Below are 23,185 nucleotides of genomic sequence, written 5' to 3' on the forward strand. Positions count from 1 at the left end.
ACAAATTATGACTCTAGCCAAATTTTAGAGGGGCAGAACCCACAGAAAGACTGAGTGATACATTTTCCTAGTCCAAGATAACTTGGAGGCTCCGCAGGAAAGGTTATTTTACCAAGACGAGGGGTTGGGAAAAAACTCCAGTCACAGCACAGCTTCCGTAACAACTTGAAGGGGTGGGGAAAAAACAACCAACCTCAAAAACAGATCCAGAAAAAATAATTTAAAACTTATTGGGCTTTCTGAAAGCTACAATCAGGAAAAGAGCTGAGACTTCATTTTTCAAGAAATAATACAACAAAACTGCCCTGAGATCCTAGAAGCAGAGGGTAAAATAGAAATTGAGGGAATTCACTGTTCACCTCCTGAAAGAGATCCCAAAAGAAAAACTTCCAGGAATATTATAGTCAAATTCCCAAAACTCCCAAATCTAAGAGACAATTCTAAAAGTTGCCAGCAACAAACAATTCAACTACCAAGGCTCCATAGTCTTAATAGGATTACACAGGATCTAGCAGCATCTACATTAAGGGCTCGTAGAGATTGGAATATGATATTCCAGAAAGCAATAGATCTTGGTTTATAACCGAGAGTCAACTACCCAGCAAAACTGAACATCCTATTTCAGGGGAGAACATGGACTTTCAATGAAACTGGGGACTTTCAAACTTTCCTGTTGAAACAACCAGAGCTGAACAGAAAGTTTGATCTCCAAGTACAAGACTCTGGTGAACCATAGAGGGGGTGGATTAACTATGAGGAACTTAATGATTTTGAACTGCTTTGTATTCCTGCATGGGAAGAAGATACTGATAACTCATGAACTTTCTCATTTATAAGAGCTGTTAGAAGGAGCATATACAGACAGGACATAGGAAGTAGCGGAATATGATGGTATAATATAGTAAAAAGATGGAATAAATGGGTGACAAAGGAAAATACTGGGAGGAAGGGAAAGGAGATGAAGAAGTTAAAAAATTTCACCTAACAGCCAAGAAAAAGCTTTTTTTTTTTCAATGGAGTGGAAAGGGGGAAGGCAAGGGGAATGAGTGAGCCTTCATTCTCATCAGAAATGGCTCAGAGAGAAAATAACATACACACTTAATGGGGTGAGGAAATTATCTTACCCTGGAGAAGGATGGGAGGAAAGGGACAGGATGAGGGGGAATGGGGGGAGGGAAGGGGAGAATAGATGATAGAAGAGAGGGAAGATCAAGGAAGAGGGTACTCAGATACAGCACACTTTTGGACAGGACCAGGATGAAAGGAGAAAGAGAATATAATAAATGAGAGTGGGGAGAAATAGAGTGGAGGTACAGCTAATAATAGCAACTGTAGGAAAAATATTGAAGCAACTTCTCTGGTGAATTATGATAAAGAAAGTGACTCACTCCAGAGACAGAGCCATTGGAAGCAAGACAGAATGAAGTACATTTTCTCTCTCTATTCTTGAGGTTTCTCATCTTCTTGGGGGGGGGGGTTATATTTACTCTTATAACACATTCAATTTCAATCAATGTATAGCATGGAAACAATGTAAAGACTGTCAGACAGCCTTCTATTGGGGGGGAGAGAAGGGGGGAATTGTAAAATTCAAAACCTCACAAAAAAAGATAGGTAGAAACTACTATTGTATATAATTGGAAAACAAAATGTTAATAAAAAAAAGAATTGGAGTAGTAAGTAATTGGAGCAGGTCCCATTGCTGGCAAATTGGACTATATAGCTCCTCTCTTTCTGTTTACCCTCCTTTCCTTTTCTTTCTTCCTCTATCTGTGGGTAACTACCTAAATAGCCACCAAGCCCAAATCATTCAGGCTCTCCTAGACAGGCCAATAATGGGTCCCAGACTAAGCCCCCTTGATCATTATTTGGACCCTGATTGGTTCATAATGAATGTAAAATAATATGAATTATTATTAATAATAATAGTATTAAGTTATTAATGAAGAGGATCATCAAATTTCTCTTTTGGCCAGAAATCCCGAGTGTCTTTCCTCCTCAAATAGTTTTTCTTCTTTTGAACTTTGCAAAAGAGGCCTTTCTGTTTCTTATCAGCCTTTATCACTAAGAAACCCTGCTTCATTTTTTTTTTTTTTTTGGAGTGGCCATTCTTGGCTTTTCTTCAGCTCTCTTAAATAACCTTAATCACTGAATGGTCTTGTTTCAGTCAAACTGTGACCTGGGAAAGGCCCTTCATCCAGTGCCATCTCTAGTCCTCCTAAACCCTACCTAGCCACTGGAAGAAAAAATGAGGCTGGTGACTTTGCACAGCACCTCCTCCTTTATATCTAATTCATATACATGTAACTCTTTGATATCAAGATCTTCTTTGAAAATGAAGGACAATATCATCATAATGAATACAAGGTATTGTCATTTTGGGCCTCTGATACAATCCAGTCACCCTATTCTTTCTTTTTACACTCACATTCAATCCTTTTTCTGTCCTTGTTCCTATAGTTTCCGTTGTCTACAATTTCCAATTTCTATTCACTTATCCCTAGTTCAAGACCTCCCTCCTTTGTGAGGTCCATGATCCTTTGGTTTTAGAGATTATTTCACCAAATACTGATCTCTGATAGCTCTTTCCTCTAAACTCCTAGTATAAAATTGTCCTCTTGAATTATGGAGTTATCCAACCTACTTATTAATCAGGTAGGGCAGGAGGGAGAGTTTGCCCTCGCATCAAGAACGCTTCTAGGGCAGCTAGGTGGCTCAGTGGATACAGCACCAGCCCTGGAGTCAGGAGGACCCTGAGTTCAAATCCAATCTCAGACATTTAATAATTACCTAGCTGTGTGACCTTGGGCAAGTTGCTTAACCCCATTGCCTTAAAAAAAAAAAAAAACACCTCTGACAAGTTACAGCTGGGTGATTCTGGACAAGTCACTCAGTTTCACAGTGCTTCAGATAATTCTCTAAAATGACAAACAGAAAAGAAACTACTGTTCTTTTCTGGTAGAGTAAGCTTCCTCTTAAGAAAATCATAGGTTGGGCAGAATGTCACGCAAATCTTCCAACATATAAAAACACCCCTGGAGAAAGAACCTTTAGTATGTAGAACTAATAAAAACATCAGATGGGGGGGGGGCGGGTTTGAGAGACTTCTTAAAATGCTTTGAAAAATATAAATAATTTTTACCTAGAAAATTTACATACCAATTTCCATCTATATTCTCATATATCTTTGAGTCATTCAATATATAGGGCACATAAATGTCATTAAGATCCAATATCCTGGGGCGGCTAGGTGGCGCAGTGGATAAAGCACCAGCCCTGGAGTCAGGAGTACCTGGGTTCAAATTCGGTCTCAGGCACTAAATAATTATCTAGTTGTGTGGCCTTGGGCAAATCACTTAACCCCATCTGCTTTGCAAAAACAAAACAACAACAACAAAAAAAAAGATCCAACATCCTATAAGCAAGTTTTTTTTTATTAATTTTTATTAAATATATTATTTGAGTTTTACAATTTCCCCCCAATCTTACTTCCCCCCCCCCACCCCATCCCCATGGAAAGCAATCTGTCAGTCTTTACTTTGTTTCTATGTTGTACCTTGATCCAAATTGGGTGTGATGAGAGAAATCATATCCTTAGAGAAGAGACATGAATTCTAAGAGGCAACAAGATCAGACAATAAGATATGTTTTTTTCCTAAATTAAAGGGAATAATCCTTGAACTTTGTTCAAACTCCACAGCAGCTCCTTATCTGGATACAGATGGCACTCTCCTTTGCAGACAGCCCAAAATTGCTCCCGATTGTTGCACTGATGGAATGAGCAAGTCCTTCAAGGTTGAACATCACTCCCACATTGCTGTTAGGGTGTACAGTGTTTTTCTGGTTCTGCTCATCTCACTCAGCATCAGTTCATGCAAATCCCTCCAGGCTTCCCTGAAATCCCGTCCCTCCTGGTTTCTAATAGAACAATAGTGTTCCATGACATACATATACCACAGTTTGCTAAGCCATTCCCCAACTGAAGGACATTTACTTGATTTCCAATTCTCTGCCACCACAAACAGGGCTGCTATAAATATTTTTGTACAAGTAATGTTTTTACCCTTTTTCTTCATCTCTTCAGGATATAGACCCAGTAGTGGTATTGCTGGGTCAAAGGGTATGCACATTTTTGTTGCCCTTTGGGCATAGTTCCAAATAGCTCTCCAGAAAGGTTGGATGAGTTCACAGCTCCAACAGTGTAATAGTATCCCAGATTTCCCACATCCCTTCCAACAATGACCATTATCCTTTTATAAGCAAGTTTTTAATGACAATTTTTATAGCTAGCCCTTTGTGAGGTACCCAAAAAACATGGTCAATGTCACACACACACACAGACACTTTCCCCTTATCTTATTTTAAATTTTGCTATTTTTTTTATAAGGCAATGGGAGTTAAGTGATCTACCCAAGGCCACACAGCTTGGTAATTAATTAATAAGGATCTGAAGCCTGATTTGAAATCAGGTCCTCCTGACTCCAGGGTCAGTGGCTCTATCCACTGCTACCTGCCCCCTTTTCCCTTATTTTCAATTTAAAAGTGAAACTCATTAGTTCTTATTTGAACACACATTTACATTAGTAAAGATCATTTTATAGCTTGATAAATGATGTTAATGCTTGCAAATTACTTTTAACAATAACACATTGGAAGCCTGAATAATAACTAGGGCATAATTAAAAGATCTACTATTGTTCAAGGAATTATTTGATATTTTTCCTTTTATGAAATATCAATGATCATAGAACAGAAGCAGACTTGCCATAAATAATTTTTTTCACATAAGTCCCAAAAGTGCCCATTCTGAAAAGTTATTATAGTTGGAAACAATATGTAAGTAATTTCTATTAGAAGATGTCCACTGCAGACAGCTAAGTTCCCAAGCTATCGCTCACATGATTCACACAGTCCAGCCTCTATACTTTTAATGGCTATTTTTTTGCAAGGCAAATGGGGTTAAGTGGCTTGCCCAAGGCCACACAGCTAGGTAATTATTAAGTGTCTGAGACCAGATTTGAACCCAGGTACTCCTGACTCCAAGGCCGGTGCTTTATCCACTACACCACCTAGCCGCCCCCAGCCTCTATACTTTTAAATATGCCTTCCCTCCATACTATTTACCTTTTCAACAAGGCAAAAATTACTCAACTTCTTGAGAAAGTCTTCCCTGAATAAATCCAATTTTGCTCCCCCCATTCACACCACTTAGTCAGTCCTTAGAAAGTCTACAAACAAAATCATAGTCAAAAGTGTCCCAAGACTTGGGAGTCCAAGAGACTAGGGTTTGCTTCCTGCCTCTGTTACTTTCTCCTAGATAGCCATAGGGAAGCCCTTAATTCTCTAAGTTTCGTTTTTCCTCATATGGTCAAAGGGATTAATAGTACTTTATCACAGAGGTTTTGGGTTTTTTTTTTAGGTTTTTGCAAGGCAAATGGGGTTAAGTGGCTTGCCCAAGGTCACACAGCTAGGTAATTATTAAGTGTCAGGTAACTCCTGACTCCAGGGCCTAGCCGCCCTATCACAGAGTTGAGGAAAAGTGCTTTGTAAATCTTAAAGCACTCTCTACACATGTAAATGTTACTGATTGTAATTACTTATGGTAAGTAGCAGGCTGTTAACCATTTCTTGTGGATGAATCATATATATCTGTGTGTGTGTGTGTGTGTGTGTATATATATATATATACATTTATATTTATATGAACTCTCCAAACCTAATTTTGATTTCCATTTGAAGGTAGTTACCATTGTTTTAAATGGATAAAAATCCACTTAAAAAATTGAGAGATTCCTCCAAACAAAAAGAAAAAAAGTTTATTTACTTTTCTGTACAGAAGGGCACACTCCAAGTCTCACAAAGGTAGTGAAGATCAAGGAGCTGCACCCTGGATTCAAACCAAGCAAGATTATATCACTATGATTCCCCCTTCCTAACCCCCTCCTCTTCCGACCCAATTTGTAGGGTCTTCAGAGTTACAATTTCTACATGAAAAAAATTTACCTAGTAATGAAGAGAAGAATAAAACATTTTCATTAAATATTACTTCATCATCCAGATGGTGAGAATATCAAAAAGATTTTCTTTTTGGCAAGGCAATGGGGTTAAGTGACTGAGGCAGGATTTGAACACAGGCCCTTCTGACTCCAGGATCAGTGCTCTATTCACTGTGACACCTAGCTGCCCCATCAAAAAGATTTTTAATGACCTTCTACATCTAAATGAAATACTGTCTGTGCATGCAAGGTCTAAAAAAGTCTACTATCATCTTAGTCAGTAAAAAGTCTTATCATCAAACAAGAGGCTTATGAGCTTCTTTGGAATGCAAGGTTTTTTCATGGGAAGAGTCTACTATCTTCCTGGTCAGTAAAAATAGTCTTAATCAAAAGTTAGGAAAGTGAGCTGCCTGTTTGGAATACAAAGGCCTTTCTTGTAATAATATTTGTGTTTTCTTTAATATTTCTTAACTCTGAGAGGACTTCACTAGGAATATTAACACTAAAAAGGTTTTATTGGGAATATTTCACTCACCATGTATCCTATTCCCTTTTAACTCAAACAGGAATAGGATATGGGTATTGACTGTCACAGGTCACAGGTATATTATGGAACTACTGAATATTCAGAAAAAATGTTAACTTATATTAAGTTGTAACTTATAATCAGCAAAGTCATTTTGATATATAAACACATGTTCTATATAAGGATCCTTGCAGGTGCACTCTTAAGAAACCACATATTTACATCATCTATATCATCCAATTTTTTTTAACTATATCTCAATATGATTTCAATTTTAATCTGGTGTGAGTCTCATTCAGGAGTACTGTTATATTGTCTTTGACACATATCCTCTGTCTTTCACCTAGTAACCTCTAATTTATGATCCACCATATTAGTGGAGTTATTAATTCCATTACAGTAGTTTGATTTTAAATATAACTTAAAAATTATCTCTCTAGATGTAAATAAGTATGTAGGAATAAGGAGAACTAATTATTTATGGCATGTGGGTATGTGTTCAACACCTCTGGTCTGGAGTTAGATATAATCTATAGTTATATAGTTAGGTTACCCATGATAGGGCCCTGGCTCTAAGATTAGTTTTCTTTCTATACACCATACTCACTACTACCTCTCTTTTTGTGAAATCAGTATCTCATCTATCTAGAAATAAAATTATTAATAGCATATGAGGTAGGTCAAATACAAAAGCATTTTCTTTTCCATTATCTTTCTACCAAAACCCATCCACTTTTCTAACTTCCCTATTTTTCTTAAAAGCATGACATACTTTCAGTAATCCAGGTCTGCAAATCTTGGAATCAAACCATGTCTTATAGAATTATACCATGTATAACTAATTATACCATATCTTATAGAATTAAAATGAGATATTTATAAAGCATTATATAAACCTTAAAGTGCTGTACTATGTAAATAATGGTGATGACGATTATCAATATTATCTCTTCCCTTCACTGCTACCAATTTAGGTCAGACTGGCCCTCATTAACCTCTCATCTAGAGCTACCTACAGTCTCTTAATTGGTCTCCTTCTTCAACTATTCCTCTTAGCCAACAAAAAAGCATAGGTCTAGCCATACTACTAATTCAGTCTGAAAAGTTTTATTAGTTGCTTCACCTCACTTCAAAGGTCAAATACAAACTCTTCCATTTAGTATTTAAAGTCTCTCATAACCTGACTTATGATAAGGCTCCTCTGCGATCCATCCAATCAAATCTACCTATTTGCTGTTTCTCACAGGTGGCATTACCTACTTAGGGATTTCACCCCCTAGTCCCTTACTGACCAACAAGCCCCTGCCTACTTATTTTGTATGTATTTTGTATTTGTGCACTTCTCATTACACCTCTCACAACAGAAAGTAAAGTCCTTCAAGGGCAGGCTTATTTTCATTCTTTTTTTTAAATCTTTGGTGCCTAGTTCAATAACTGACATGTAGTTAATTCTTAATAAATTAGTTTTACATTTTTTTCCAGCAAAGTATGGAATGATCTCAAATCAGAAGTGTAAGGTTGTTTCCTTATTATAGTACATAGACATTAAAACAGAATCATCTGAAAAAACAAACATAAGAATGTGGTCTTTTTCCTGAATCTCATCCAAAGACATCACAAGAACATCAAAGTCAACAAAACACACATCTTCTACTGTTTAGTCTAAAGCTTCCCTCTTCTCCTAAATGAAATTCTGTTTTTGGAAATACCCTTAAAATACTTACAGGCTTCTTTGGGTAAGATTTAAGAGCAAAAATTTGAAAGTTTGTTGGCATAACATGATTCCATTCTTAAGTGAAAAATAAAGCAGATATTCTCAAGTCCACTTTTATACAGTTCAAATTATACATTTTTAAATAGTATGAACAATATTTCAACTACTTATGATATACAACTCTCTTTTACACACACAGTTCAAGAAGCAACTTTGAATGAGTCAAAGGACAGGATTTTTACTAGACAAAAGAGGTACAGCTTACTACGGCACTGTCTCTCACCTGGCATCTCTAATTTGTGACAGATGGTTTTAATAGAGCTATTAATTCCATTACAACATTTTGCTTTTAAATATCCTTTTAATAAAAAAAAATCCTTTCAAAAATAAAACACTGTCGTTAAATTTTGGTTGTTAAGTTTTTATCCTGAATATTCAATATATTCATGGGTAGTGTGCTCAAATACAGTGTTTTTCAGATCACATACACTGGATAAGTTGGGGCTTCTTTATATCATATAGGAATCATTTAGGAAGAATTCATATGACATCTTACTATAATACCTTCAGGGCTATAAACCTATTCTAGAAGGTCAGCAGAAATAGCTAGACTGGCATGAAATAGTGGTTTCAGTTACTCCTCTTTGAATATTCCTACATTATATAAATATACCTATTTATATATGTAATAGTGGCCTATTACAAATAAGTAATGAGTAAGTACATACTGAGATTTATGTGGAATTTCACAGACACCATGCTCTACATATATTCTAATTTAATCCAATCAACACTGTAAATTATAGATACAAGCATTATAAGTAGTAGGTAATTAAAGCAGATATTCAAATCCAGGTCTCTTTACAGTATACTATAATACTTTTCAAATTAATAATTAAATAATTTGAAACAAATGGGAAAAAGTTTTCATGATAATGGGGAAAGTGTTTTAGAAATAATTTGCTAGCAGCCTGGGTAATAGGATGAATAGCAAATTAAACGGTAGGAAGTTTGTCTTCTATTCCCAGTTTGGCCAGGTACTCAACAGCTCATTTTTTACCTTTCTCTTCAGTGAAATGAGGGGAAGAATGAAACTAGTACCACATATTCATATGTACACCAATCATTCTTATTCTGTGCCTTCTCAATCAATGTTACACTAATTGCAGATTCAAGTGAAAGGAATTCAAAATTTGTTATCAAAAGGGATTTTCTATTCTCAGAGATTAGGATCTACTGGGTGAGGTCACTGGATCTTCAGTTTACATTACAGCTCTACAGCCAGACCTTTAACAATATCTCCTTTGATCCTCAAAACAATTCTGGGAGGTAGGTGTTGATATTATTATCCCTATTATCCGGTTAAACAACCTGAGACAAGCCCTGCTTAAGTGATTTGCCCAACATCATATAGCTAATAAGTGCCCAAAGGTTGAATCTGAACTCATATCTTCTTTCATCCAGTCCCAGCACTCCATGTACCTATTATATAGGTCATCATTTGATCGTTTGATTAAAATAGCTGATGTATCAGTAACTGAAGAATTAATCATTTTCATTTTTTTCCTGAACTTCCTTATCCTCAACTGGATCATCACCAATGAAAATGGATTACAGGGCAAGAGATCCAATTCTAAAGCTTGATATTTAGCTCATAGGATAAGATAATTGTGTTTATTCAAATTCCTGCAGTTTAGTCACCAAATGCATACACCACATCTACATAGAAACACATTGATCCAGGTTTGGGTAGTTAATAACTAGTGAATAGTGAGAAACTTTACCTCCTACCTCAACAGGAACGGACTAGCATAAAGTTTAAATCTATCTTTAGATAAGACCTTTTTCTGTTCTTTGTGCCCCTACTGTTTAACCTAGTACCTGGCACATAAAAAGCATTTCACACATGTTTGTAAAATGATAAATGACCTATTTTCACCTCATTTTAAAGTTAAAGATTTGTCTTAAAGAGGCTAATAGATTTTAAAAGACACATCTTAAAACGTTCCAGGCAGGTATGGCTTGATGCCCGTGTCTGAGGAACACCAATATCTAAGTTCTTTCAAGGCAAGGACTTTTAATTTTCCTTTGTACTTTCATTGCCTGGCAATAAGTAGGCTTATTAGCGTGGTTATTATTATTAAACCTAGTTTATTATTAATAAATAACCATTTATTAACTAAACAGACACTTTAAAACGTTTTTTATTCACTGTACGTGCTTTTGCGAAGACCTCTGACCTAGAGATCTAAGCAGAAAGACTTGTATTCTCAAAATCACCATCTCCTATAATAAGAGCAGAGCTCCTCGGAGGGACTCCCGGGGCTGCGCGGTCCAGGGCGCCGGCACGGCAGTGTCGGGAGCGATCCCAAGCCGAGGGCTCTTAGCGCTGGGCTCACTGCGCCTCGCTCCCTGCCAGCGCCGGCCGCGCAGGTGGGGGCCGCGCAGGTGGGGGGCGCGCAGGTGGGGGGCCGCGCAGGTGGGGCCAGGCGACCCCGGCCCGGCTGCGCCTGCAGTGACCTTGAGTCGGCCCCGCGGCGGAGCCCCGATGCCCCCCGCGCGCCGGGCCCCGAGCGGCTGCGTGGAGCGCGCGGCGGCCGGTCGGCGCCCCGGCCGGGGCCGGGGCCCTCCCAGGCCCCTCGATCAGCACCTCGGGCCCTTCCCCGGCCTCCGCGCCCCGGCGTCGAGCCCGGCTTTAAAGGCCCCCGGCGGCCCCCGCGCCCCTCCTCTCCCGGCCGCCCCCCGCGCGGGGCCGTCGTTGCGGCGCCCCCGCGTTCCCAGGGAAACGCGGAGGCGCCCCGTGGCCTGCGCCCCGTGGCCTGCGCCCCCCGGCTCACCTCCGCGGTGGGAGATGTGCTTGCTGAGGAACCGCTGCTTCTTCCTCTGGTGCAGCAGCGTCGGGTACTTGAGCAGCAGGAACGAGGTCACCACGTAGCCGCCCAGGGTGGACAGCAGGTAAATCGCCGCCGAGGACGACATCGCGGCGGCTGGGGTGGGGAGGGCCCTGGATGGCCCCCGCCCCTAGCCCGCGGCCCTGCGAGCCCGGCGGCTGAGGTGGCGGCGCCCACGAGAGAGCCCGCAGCTCCGGCGGCTGCTCGAGGTCTGCTCGCCCCCCGCCGGAGCCGGCCTTCTAATACACTTGTCGGCGCAGGGCCCACTGCGCAGGCGCCGCCGGGCCCGGAGGCGGGGGGGGGGACAAAGGGGTCCCAACGCGCAGGCGCTCATGGATGACTCGCGGGAAGCTTCCCAACCTGAAGCGGAGAAGCCGCTAGGAAAGGCACCAGAGCAGATGCCCAGGCTAAAAGGCGAACTAGCATAATTTATCAATGTAATTTTTAAAATTCATCACTAAGTTTTGTAAGTTCCATAAGCAATCTTTAGATTCCAAGCTATACCTCCCCTCATTCCGGGTAGCCAAAAGCAAGATTATTGACTGAATCGTAGAGCATAATTACCATCAGTTACAAAGAACCTTAGACGATCATTTTACACACGGATAAACTAAAGCCCACAAAAATGAAGAGACTTAGACAAAAGCCAGCTACAAAGTCACACCAGGCTGCCAACCTATTCATGAAAGTGAATGTGGGTTTTAAATCGGTTCAATCACCAATATACATTTCAGAAACTGCAAATATGCCAGAACTAAAAAAATGCAAGATTGTTTAAAAAAAATTTAGGAACCTGCTGGGAATACTTGGAGCCCTCTCAAGTCTTGGGTACAACCTAAATTTGTGTTTTGGGATTCCTCAAATTTGAATGTTTATGTTTACATTTCTATCGACTATAACGTGAATGTTTTTGCTTATTAATACAGTTTGTGAATCTGCCCTCTCTACGAGTTGGCAGCATTTCATGGACCTATCTGAATCTTATATAATGTGAACCTCAAAGAGCTTAGATAGGGAGCCTCCAGTTCTCTCATCTACCAAAGGACCAAATAAATTTCTTCCTAAAACTTAAGAAAAAACAAAAAGTGGAAGTTCAGGAAAAGTACACCACAGGCCCTGAAAAGGTCAGGTATTCAAAAAACAGAAACTAGGTAGCTAAATGGCAATTAAAAAACAATCTGGCATTCTTTCAAGAAAGAAAATTAAATCTTTTGAGATGGAACAATTGATTACCCACTTGAAATCAGGTAAGTTAAACAAGTGAAGCAGTTCATCATTTGAGAAACCATTCACAAAAAAATTCTAAGCCAGTAAGAAAATATTTTTACATACATATGAGGTAGGAAGAACATCTAGGTACAAACACATTTATTAGTAGGACTAATAAATAATCCCTGTACAAAAGATACAAGGGTCTTTAAAAGCAAAAGTAGAGATGGAATGAATTCTTAATCTCAAACTTTAATAGATTAGACATATGAAATCTTCCACCTACACTGCCTCCAAAAAGAAATAAAGAAAATGCTATGGATGTGTAAATCTAAAGAAAGACAACTGTTTCAAGTATAAAGAAATTAAGGTATTTAGGGAAAAAAATATACTTAACATTAGAATATCATTTGACACAAAAATATGATTTTTCTTTAAAATAAAAATTTTCATCTTAACTATCTCTAATTTCTTTAACCTTATGGATTAAAAAAAAAATGCATCACATTTAGAAGACAACCACTCAGTCCTACAAAGGATTCTTAAATTCTGGGCCTTTCAGTGTTACTGAATAATCAGACCAAAAATGTAATTTAGAAATCATTTTATACTTTATTGAAAGGATAAATAAAAAAGAATACTTTGTCCTGGCCTTGTCCAAGTCATAAACTCATTGAAATAGTGCTGAAAGAAGTTTTAGGGTGATCTGTCCAATTCCTTTGTTTTATAAAGAAGGAAACTAAGGTCCAGAAAAGATTAAGTAACTAGAAAAGATTAAGTAACTTTACCTCACAGCTAGTAAGTATTAGAATCAGGACTTAACATAGGGTTCTCACTCCCAGGTTCAGTTTTCTTTCCATTAGGACGCCAGGCCTGGAAAACTCAGTACAATTCTGATTGCCACATCCTAAAAGACTTATGATTGATGGTTTGCAAGGGCATGTATGTTCGAAAATTAGAACTCTTCATCCTACAAAGGTAAGATATAAACAGTTTAACTTTATCATCTATTATTTTGTTAGCATAGGTACTTCCTTCTCCACAATCATATATTACTTTTTACAACTTGGTAAGTGGTTTTTTTGAGCTACTTAGATGATGGCTCCCTATCTATCCAATGTAAACCAACCTTCTGTTGATGAAATCTCTGAATTTAACTAGGCTAATCCTAACCTGGCATTAGCCTCATACTCAAAGTCTTTCCAGCTTGGTAGAATCTATTTGGTAAAGGAAGCTTTTAAAATACCAGGATCATCTCTATGCTACAATAAGGCACTAAAAAGTAAAAGATACTCTTAGAAGATATTCACTACTAGGAAAGTGGAGAATAACAATCTATGAAATACTTTAAAAAGAAAATCATAGCATTGTTGGACAATATCTTGTGAATTATAAAGGAAAAAAAAACTTACTTGAAAAAGGATGGTTTACGGACCTTCTTCACCAAATCTCAGAATATCAGAACTAAGGGATCACTGGAAATAAGTAAATCTTGAGCAAATAAAGAGTATTATTTTATACATAAGCTTTTTGTAATTTCTGACTCTTCTCAACAAGATTTGGGGTTTTCTTGGCAGAGAATATTAGATTGGTTTGCCATTTTCTTCTCCAATTTATTTTACAGATGAGGAAACTGAGGCAAACAAATTTAAGTGACTTGCCCAGGGTCACAAATGTCTGAGGCCAGATTTTAACTCATGAAGAGGAGTCTTCCTAACTCCAGACCCAGCACTCTATCCACTTCAACACCTAATTGCCCCAGTGAGCTTAAAGAATACCAAAAGGTGGGACAGGTTGATAATGGCTTCCAAAAAAAAAAAGGAAAGTCAAATCCATGATTTATTTTCCTTAAAGTAGAGTAAGAAGTGGTAGGAATTGGAATCACTGTGGCTTTGAAGAGAGAAGACTTGGGCTTGGATCTCTGTTCTGCCACTTACCTATATGTTCAGACTTAAGCAATCTCACCTGTAAAATGAGGGAGTTGTGACTAAATAGCCATCAAGGTTTCCTTCAATACCAAGTCTATGATCCACATTTCTATCCTTTTTTGAGGCTGTTATAAAAAAGAAATCTCCCACATCTCTAGATGTCTCTTAGACACAGAATACTTAGAGAATTATGGTCAATTCTTAAGTTTATATGTCCTTAACATAGTAAAAATTTCCTAGTACCATTCATCCCCATCTTCCTCTCCCTCCAAAAATCATTTTACTGATGGCTTTTGTCTTTACCTCACTCTTTTTTCCTGGAGTTTCTACACTTGAGTCTTGGGAAACACCTACTTGTAAAGTACAAGATAGAAAAAAAACCTAATTAAAAAAAATAAGGTACAGAATAAATATATTCAACCTTTCAAAAAACCCAATTTATATTCAACTTTTAAAGAACACATCTATTTATAAACAGACTTCCTTTATTATTCTCTCTTCAGACAGGAGAAAGAAGAATGAACTCTGGGGGAATGTAACTTTCAGTCAATCAACAAAAATTTATTAAGCACCAACCATGAACCAGGCACTGTGTTATGCAAAGAAACAAAGAAAGGTAAAGATACTCCCCTTTCTCAAGGACCTCACATTATAATGGGGAAGACAACATGAAAATAACTTGGTACATGTAGGATACAAAGAACAGACAGAAGGCAATGTTAAAGGCTCTGGAGTTTAAGGAGATGAGAAATATCTCTTGCTGAAAGTGGAATTTGAGTTGACATTCTAAAGAGGCAGAAGTGAACAAAGAGTGTGCATTCCAAGCATGGGAGAGAGGAAGTGAAAAGGCAAGGAGAAAAAGGACAGAATATCTTGAAAGCAGGCCATGTAACTGGATCACAAATGTGTGAAGGGGAGCAAATTATAAGACCACAAAGAGAAGATGGAGCCAAATTATGAATTTCAAAAAAAATCATTAGTTTTTCTTTCTATTTTTTGCTATAATCAGATATAAGAAAATTACCAAAAATGTCATTTTTACAGGTTTAGTGCACAATAAAAAAAAAACTTGACAAAAAAAAAATCTGTCAAGTTGTTTAAGGACTTTTAAAAAATTAACATGCTACTCATTTAATAAATACTACTAGTTGAGGAATCTGTGATTTTACAAAAATTCCAACTAAAATGTATTTCCATTATTACTAGAGGAAAATATGGAAGGGTTATATATTAACTTTATTTTTTTATTTTATTTTTATTTAAGTCAGTGGGGTTAAGGGTAACTTGCCCAAGGTCACACAGCTAGGCAATTATTAAATGTTAAAGGCCAGATTTGACTTCAGGACTCTATTCACTATGCCACCTAGCTGCCCCTTATATATTACTTTAAACAGGGTAACAGGATAAGAGTTCCACCAAAAAAAACCCAAGCACTAAGAATGTTATTGCTCATCAGAAACATGCTTCCAAAGACCTTTAACTGTCACCTTATATAGCTGCTGGCAATAAAGAATAAATTTTTTTTAAAAATTTTAACTGTCCCATAGAGAAACTCAGTGTCTAAGTAATACCGATTGATTTTCAGTACAAACTCCTCATCCCTCTAGGAAAAAAGTAGGCAAACTGTCAAGACTCTAGAAACTGATATGAAAGACAATGCATTAAGGTAGAACTCATTGGCGGATACAAACAATCCTCACTAGCTCAGTTTCTATTTACTTAATGAAGTCACAGGTAAATGGGCAAAAATATACTGCTAATAAAACTGGCTTTGAAAAAAAAAGTTACCTGATTACATAATTTTTTCTTTTACTTTAAAATAAACCACCACTAACTTTCTCCCTTTTCAGGAAAACCTACTTTTGAAAAATGTAAAGTTGCCTGGCAAAAATTAGACCAACAACATTTATTACAAAATAAGCTCCAAATTAGATACATGACCTTAAATAAAAAAATGCATAGCATTGAAAAAATTACTTGCAAATGGAAAGAGGTATCCTGGACAACTTTGGTTAGGAAGAATAACTAACAAAACATGGGCTAAGGGAGATTAGAGGATTAAATGAAAGATTTCAATCACAAAAAATCTGAAGCTTTCATAAAACCAACTCTGAGGTTCCATTGTATTATTTTCATCCATTTGGCAAAGATGACAGAAGAAAAAATGATAATTGTTAGGAGCCCTGTGCAAAGGCTGAAACACTGCTGCACTGACAGTAGAACTGTCAATTGGCCCCAAAATTCTGATGAACAGTTTGGAATTATGTGGGGAAAAATTCACTAAACCAGGTTGGTCAAATACTCTCACAATCACTGATGACTAATAACATTTCCCCCAAAGTGTTACCTGAACAAGAATAAAATGCAATTGAAAACTATTTAACAAAATAAATAAAACAGAGATAATGTTAATATGTGTTTTTTCAAATCAATATGTAGTCTACAAGAATACTTATGTTCAGTTAGGTGGACCCCATTTCTATTTGAGGTGAACCCCACTGCATTAAACTACATATCATCTGACATAGCAATAGCACTATTTAAGCATATATATATATATATATATATATATATATATATATATATACACACACTCATCCCAAAAAGGTGATGGAGGAAAAAATTCCATACATTAAAAATATATGTATATACGAAGCAGTTTTTCTAATATCAAAAAGCTAGAAGGAAATCAAACATTCATCAACTAGTCAGGAAAGGATATGAACTAATGGAATATTCATTATTTCAATTCTTCATGGCTCCATATGGAGTTTTCTTGGCAAAGATACTGGAACAGTTTGCCATTTCCTCCTCCAGCTCATTTTACAGTTGAAGAAACTAAGGCAAACAGGGTTTAATAACTTTGCTCAGGGTCACACAGATACTAAGTGGCTGAGACCAGATTTGCCCTCTGGGAAGATGAGTCTTCCTGACTCTGATGAGGCCTGACTTCAGAACTATCCACTGCACCACCTAGCTGCTATTACTGTACCATAAGAAATCACAAATAAGACTATCTCACAAAATTATAAAGACATGTATGAACCTTATAGAGCATACTCAAGACAGTAATTTACACCACAACAATGTAACAAAAAATATTAAAATATCATCAATGCAGTGGCCAATTTTGACTAAAGAGGACTTAATATAAAGTATGCTTCTCTCTGCCTTGGCAAAAGTGGTAGGCAATATGCAAAGAATAAGGCATACATTTTCAAATATAGTCAATGTATTAATTAGTTTTTTCTGATTATATGTATTTGTTATAAAGGAATCTTCTATTTTCAGAAAAGGGAAGATTAGGAAATGGCAGTGATAATAAGAGTAAAAAGCAACAATAAAATATTTAAAAAACTACACTTAATTTTGTTGGTATCTAGGGCTGCTCATTTTTGCTGAAAAGGTTGTTAACTAAGTCTAACACATCAGTACCAGTATCTTTTATTCATGTCTTCCAACAAGGGTAAAGAAGATTCTATGTCTCAATGGATTGTTTCATGGCATAAATATTTAAAAATAATTTTATATTGGACTAATGATTATTTCAGTAAGTTTCAATACTTATTTCAAAAACTGGTCCATCTTTGGCCCAAGAATATAATGGTCTTAAAAAACCTCCACAAAAAAAGCCTTACCAGAATCAACAATATTTGATAAATGAGTTTTTAATTTAAGAAGCCACACCACCTTTCACCCTTACCAGATTAATCTTATCAACTATTACTGTATTTTGATGAAATTTTTAATAACTACCTCTTAATGAAAATCCCAGTCCAAACATCTATTTTATCCATTACCAGGATTATCTTTCATCTTTCAACATTTTGGGATGCAAATTCAAGTATAGAAGATTACGCTTTAATGTAGAACACTGAAACACAAAGAAGGAAATAAGAGGGATCAACAGGAATAGCTGTATCTTTCTTGTTCCTTTTGAGAACATTCAATTTTTATTAGGAAGGTGAACTGTATTCCCAATAAATAGCAACAATATTCCCAAATAATGGAACAATTACTGTCCAGATGTTAAACCCTTGCAATCAAAAGCCATGTTGAGCTGAAAAAGCAGTTCAAGAATAGGATTGATCTGTTTGGAAAACACTACTGTGTGACCGCTTTAAGAACCCCTCGGATGACCTTGTAGCTCATTAACTGCACATTTTCCTTGGGAGGAAAACAAGGTCCTCGATCAGTCACATAAGCATAAGGGAACCGTAGTACCCACAGTCCATCAGGTGGAAGGGTGATTTCCTGCTTCTCAGGGTAGAATACTGGACAAGGTGGTGGGCCTGGCTGAACCTAGGAAAAAATGTAAAGAAAAAAATTTTATATTTCTCAAAAAGGTCACTTAACAATAAAAGCAATGGCACAATATCCTAACAAATTAATCATTGGGCTTAAACAACATGACTAAGCAGATATGCTTGCATCTCTAAAAATGATCCACATCCAACTTATTTGGTTAATAATAGTCTAAGTGACCTATTTGGTCTATAATAAATTTCAAATAACTGTCTTTCCCTAGAGATTTAAAATTTAAATACCAATTCCTGAATTAATTTCCCATATCGGTTGGAAAAACCAATACATTTTATTTCTCCTTTTCAGAAATCAATGCTATCTAAAAAAAGTATAAATTTTGCCTGATACTGCAGAATGCACACAAAAGGCATTCAGTAACATTGCTCATTCAATTACTTTTATGTTACAATTTTAAAACAAAGTGCTTGCTGATGTGCTCAAAAGACATATCAATATTCTTTCCTTTCCTTCCTTACCTGAGGCGTTAGTATTATCTGTAAAGGAGCATCAGGAACCACAATAAAAAGCCTCATAAGTTGAGCATAATGCGGTTTTAGTCCTCGACCCTGGGATGATGATAGAATATATAAGGGCATATCACTATTGAGGGCTTTGATTGCGGATTCCTTTGGCCCGCTCCCCATTACTTTCATCACTTTGTCAGGTCCAGAGCACATGAACCTCCGACCACGAGAGTCTTCATATTCAAATCCCACAAAAGCTCGAGCTATGTCATCCCGTCGCCTTCCTCTTCCCATGACAACTGAACTTCTCTTTCCAGGGACAGCTTTGTTTGGAGCCGGCCAAGAGTTTGTATCCAAGTCTCCCTCATCTTCAGATCTTGTCCTGATGACAATGTCCCAAGGCATAAGATAATTTGTTCCTGGAATGAAACCCTGTTGGTCTAAGCCAGTATGAAAGTTATAAGATTTAGCAGGGCCTAGTTTGACCAAAGACCAACTGGAAAATTTGGGTAAAAGACCTTTAGGGCAATTAGAATGTAGCATGCCTGGGAGATACTCAACAGTAGAAGCCTGACGATCAACCAAGTTTGGACGTTTCTCAGTTTTTACTTCCCCTTGTCCATGGGCTTCAGGGTTGTCTCCTCCTGCTTGTGGATCAGCTGGATATGTGCCTAAGCTGTCAGTGGACTGACCAAGACTCAATGCTAAACTCAGGCTTGTGCTGTCTCCTTGGGTTTGAGGTTCTTTTTCTTTAAGTTTCTCAGCATCTGTATCTGGAGGGGCAGGCGATGATTCATTTTTAGCAGGAGCAGGATCAGGGGTACTTGGCTCAAATATTGGGAAATTTATATGATCTAGTTTTCCACAACATTTTTCTTCTAGAAGCTATGAAAAATGCAATAAAATTAATCTTTTATTTCAGGCAAGAGGATTAAAAAATATCAAAACCCATCATTTAAGCCAAATAACCAACCACTGTAATTTAACATTCATGAAAACTAATGTCAGATCATAGTGAGCTCTTTTTACTGTAAGCATTCATAACCATCTAAACACAGTTATCACATCCTCTTTCTCCTAGATTAATTAACTATAACAACAGAAAGGAAAAGTGAATGAAACAAATGGACAAAGAGGTCTAATGAGTACTGAGAGGGAGACCTGGAAAATTGGTATGATGCTTCATATTCAAATGACCTATGATCTAATCAATTTGGATTTTCCCTTCAAACATGCAGACTTCAACCATCCATGTCTGTCCATCTTGTGTGACTACTGTTCTCTCATGATACTATTTTATAGATTAAATTTTTATTGCTATCTTTTAACATCACCTGAATTTTCCTTATGTTCCTCCCTATTTAAGAGTGAGCCCTCATAAAATGACATATTTTTTTTTGAAAAAAAGAGAAAAAGGGGAAGAAAAAAACTTAGAAAAACCAATCTATAGAAAAAAATCCAAAATTGTATGCAATGTTCCATTCCTTGGGATACCCCTCTCCTCCCCAATCTCTCCAAAAAAAGTAACCAAAAATACTTTATGCACTAAGATAAATTAATTTGAATGTAAATAGTTAATAGGCTATTTGAAGTTTAATGTTAAGTTTTTTTTAAAGAAATTAAACTTATTTTTCAATTACCTGGTATACAGAGAACAAATGAAAATGAACATTAAGTAATTACCTGATAAAAGTCATAATTAGCTGCTTTGATATCAAAGGGGTCATCTCGAGGTGCTTGCTTCCTTCCACAGTTACAGGCACCAGTGGACCGAGCTCTGCTGTTATGATACAGGACAGGAGGATTTCTATCAGCTTCTGGCTTTTCTCCTATAATAGATCAATGAGCATAATTTACTTCACAAACATCAAGAGAAATTCAAGCTTAAGCTATATTCAACTATATCCAATCTCGGAATTTTTCTGAAAAATTCTCTAACAGACAGAAGTTTAAAGTATATTGCAGAAGAAACAAAAAAAGTTAAAAAAACACATTTTTTTAAAAGATCCAAGGTTTCTTTGGAAATCTCTGTTGCTTACCAACATCACATTGACCAAACAGCATCTAGCATAGTGCCTTGTTAGAAGTATATGCTCAGTAAAGATTTCTTGAGTGAATACATCTGGCTATATTAAGAGTTCAATATTTAGTTTAACATTTTAATTCCATTTCCTGGTTATCATTTGCTATATTCTGATATTCTTAAGACTAGTTTTTCATATTTTAATTTGGGTGAACATTATTGATGGACATATTAAGTTTTGTTTGCCTCTTTCTAAATATGTAGGATTCTCTTATGAACCAAAACAAAAACTCAGATGAAACAAAGTGACTTCCAAACAATTAAGAAAATTTCAGCTACCTGATTTAGGTAGCGAGTGAAATTTATGTACACAGTGTTGATCTGTTAAGCTCCTCTCCTCACAAAGTTGGTGACCATTGCTCCAAAATTTGTAGCAGTCCTCATGCAACTGCATAGCATATTTGTGAAAGGCAGGGCCCCGGGCATGTTGGCTATATACCCGAAGAGCCTGGGCAAGCTGATTCTTATGGACAGTCATTGTATAATTGTGGGGCAGATTGGACTGGTAGGCACTGTGCGCCATGGGCAATGCTTTCTGACAACGGTTTTCCGAAAACTTTGTGTCGATGTCCAAAAACCCCTCCAGAACTTTGATACTGCTTAAAATCTTGGAGGTGATTTCTCCCGTGGGAGAAGCGGGGTCTTCCTCTTTCCCATCGATGGCCACTTCGTATAATTTCGAAGCGGCTGCTATCCACTTCTGATAGGTAGGGAGTTCGAAGTGGGAAGGCTGTGGGTTCCTGCCCACACTGTCGTCAAAACCTTTCTTGCTTAGGACCAGCTCAACGTGCTGCCACAGAAACTCTCGGAGGGTGAAGTCCACGAGCTGGCCCGAAGAAGAGCTGGAGCTGCTGCTGTTCTCTATGTGGAAGGAGAGCTGCTGCCGGCTGTGTTGCCGCATCACCTGGTAGCGCCTGGGTCCAGAGAGGGGTGCAGGGACCAACAGGGACTCGGGGTCTTTCACGGTGCAGTGGCTCCGAAGCTGGTCCAGCAGCATGCCCACGGGGTCTTCCTCCTGGCCTCCGGGGACGATGTACACGAAAGCCTGGTTGGCAGGGACGGTGAAGAGGCAGTTGATACTCTGATTGGTCAGGACGCGACTCTTCCGAAAGATGCGGTAAATCTGGTCCTCCAGCGCGTGCTGCAGCCTCCTTTTGGGCGAGTGCTTCTTGGGCTTATCCGGATGCGCTGGGTCCTGGTTCCGGGGAGGGTCCACCTTGAGAGCCCCGTTGAGTTGAAAGAGAAAGAGGAGCCTGGGGGGGCAAGGCCGGCAATTGAGCTTCCAGTCTTTGCCGACCGGGCAGTCCTTGATGGCGGTCTTGAGGAGGGGCAGCACCTTCTGCCTCAGCCCGTCCAGGGCTCGGAAGACCCGGTCGTAGGTGATATCAAAGGAGCAGGTGGGGTGGACCAGGAGAAGGATGTGGCAGACGGAGAAGAGGTAGAGGAGGCTGAGGCACTGCAGCTTCTCTTGGTGCTTCCAGAACTCGTGGGCTTCGGCGTGCGGCAGGGCCGAGAGGCCGCCCCCGACCTCCCCGCTCTGCAGGGCCCGGCAGGCCCGGAGCAGCTGCGAGTTGTCGCAGATGGAGGTGAGCAGCAGGTACAGGACTTTGCTCTCCTGGTTGTAGTAGGCCTGGAGGAGGCTGTAGTCCTGGGAGGTCGGGTCCTCCTTGGCCGCCTCCGGGGCCGCCTCCCCGCCGCCGGCCCTGGCGTCCCCGGCCCCGCCGGCCTCCCCCGCGGCCCCGGCCTCGGCGGCCGAGCCGGGCGCCGGCTCCGCCGGGCCCTGGCGGCGGAACAGCGGGAAGACCTGCCGGTCGCACACGGTGTTCACCAGCGAGAACTTCTCGGAGCTGAGGCGCAGCGCCGTCTTCCCGAAGATCCCCACCACGCAGATCTCGTCCTCCCGCCACGGCGGCTCCGCCCCGCCCGCCCCGCCGCCGCCGCCCTCCGCCGGCGACCCCGCGGGGCTGGCGGCGCCGACCCCCGCCGCCGCCCCGAGCAGCAGCTCCCGCAGGCTGACCGGGCCCGCCATGACGCCGCGCCGCTCCTCCCGCTCCTTCCGGGCCCGGGCC

The 23,185-nt window shown here is 39.0% G+C and overlaps 2 protein-coding genes across 2 annotated transcripts in view; both read right to left on the reverse strand.

The window, feature by feature from the left end:
- Positions 1 to 11,376, reverse strand: part of GDPD1 (glycerophosphodiester phosphodiesterase domain containing 1) — a 55,005-nt gene extending 43,629 nt beyond the window's left edge. The window contains exon 1 of the mRNA XM_074223580.1: positions 11,074 to 11,376. Within this exon, the coding sequence (XP_074079681.1) occupies positions 11,074 to 11,215 (142 nt within the window). The 5' untranslated portion in view covers positions 11,216 to 11,376. The remainder of the gene's footprint in view (positions 1 to 11,073) is intronic.
- Positions 11,377 to 18,103: 6,727 nt separating this feature from the next.
- Positions 18,104 to 23,185, reverse strand: SMG8 (SMG8 nonsense mediated mRNA decay factor). Its single transcript, XM_074223579.1, has 4 exons — positions 21,396 to 23,185; positions 20,717 to 20,862; positions 19,046 to 19,918; positions 18,104 to 18,566 (listed from the first exon to the last, which is right to left on the reverse strand). Exons 1-4 carry the CDS (start codon positions 23,143 to 23,145, stop codon positions 18,369 to 18,371), a joined length of 2,967 nt encoding a protein of 988 aa, XP_074079680.1. The 5' UTR covers positions 23,146 to 23,185; the 3' UTR covers positions 18,104 to 18,368.

The sequence above is a fragment of the Macrotis lagotis genome, chromosome 2, assembly GCF_037893015.1.
Source record: "Macrotis lagotis isolate mMagLag1 chromosome 2, bilby.v1.9.chrom.fasta, whole genome shotgun sequence".
NCBI lineage: Eukaryota > Metazoa > Chordata > Mammalia > Peramelemorphia > Peramelidae > Macrotis > Macrotis lagotis.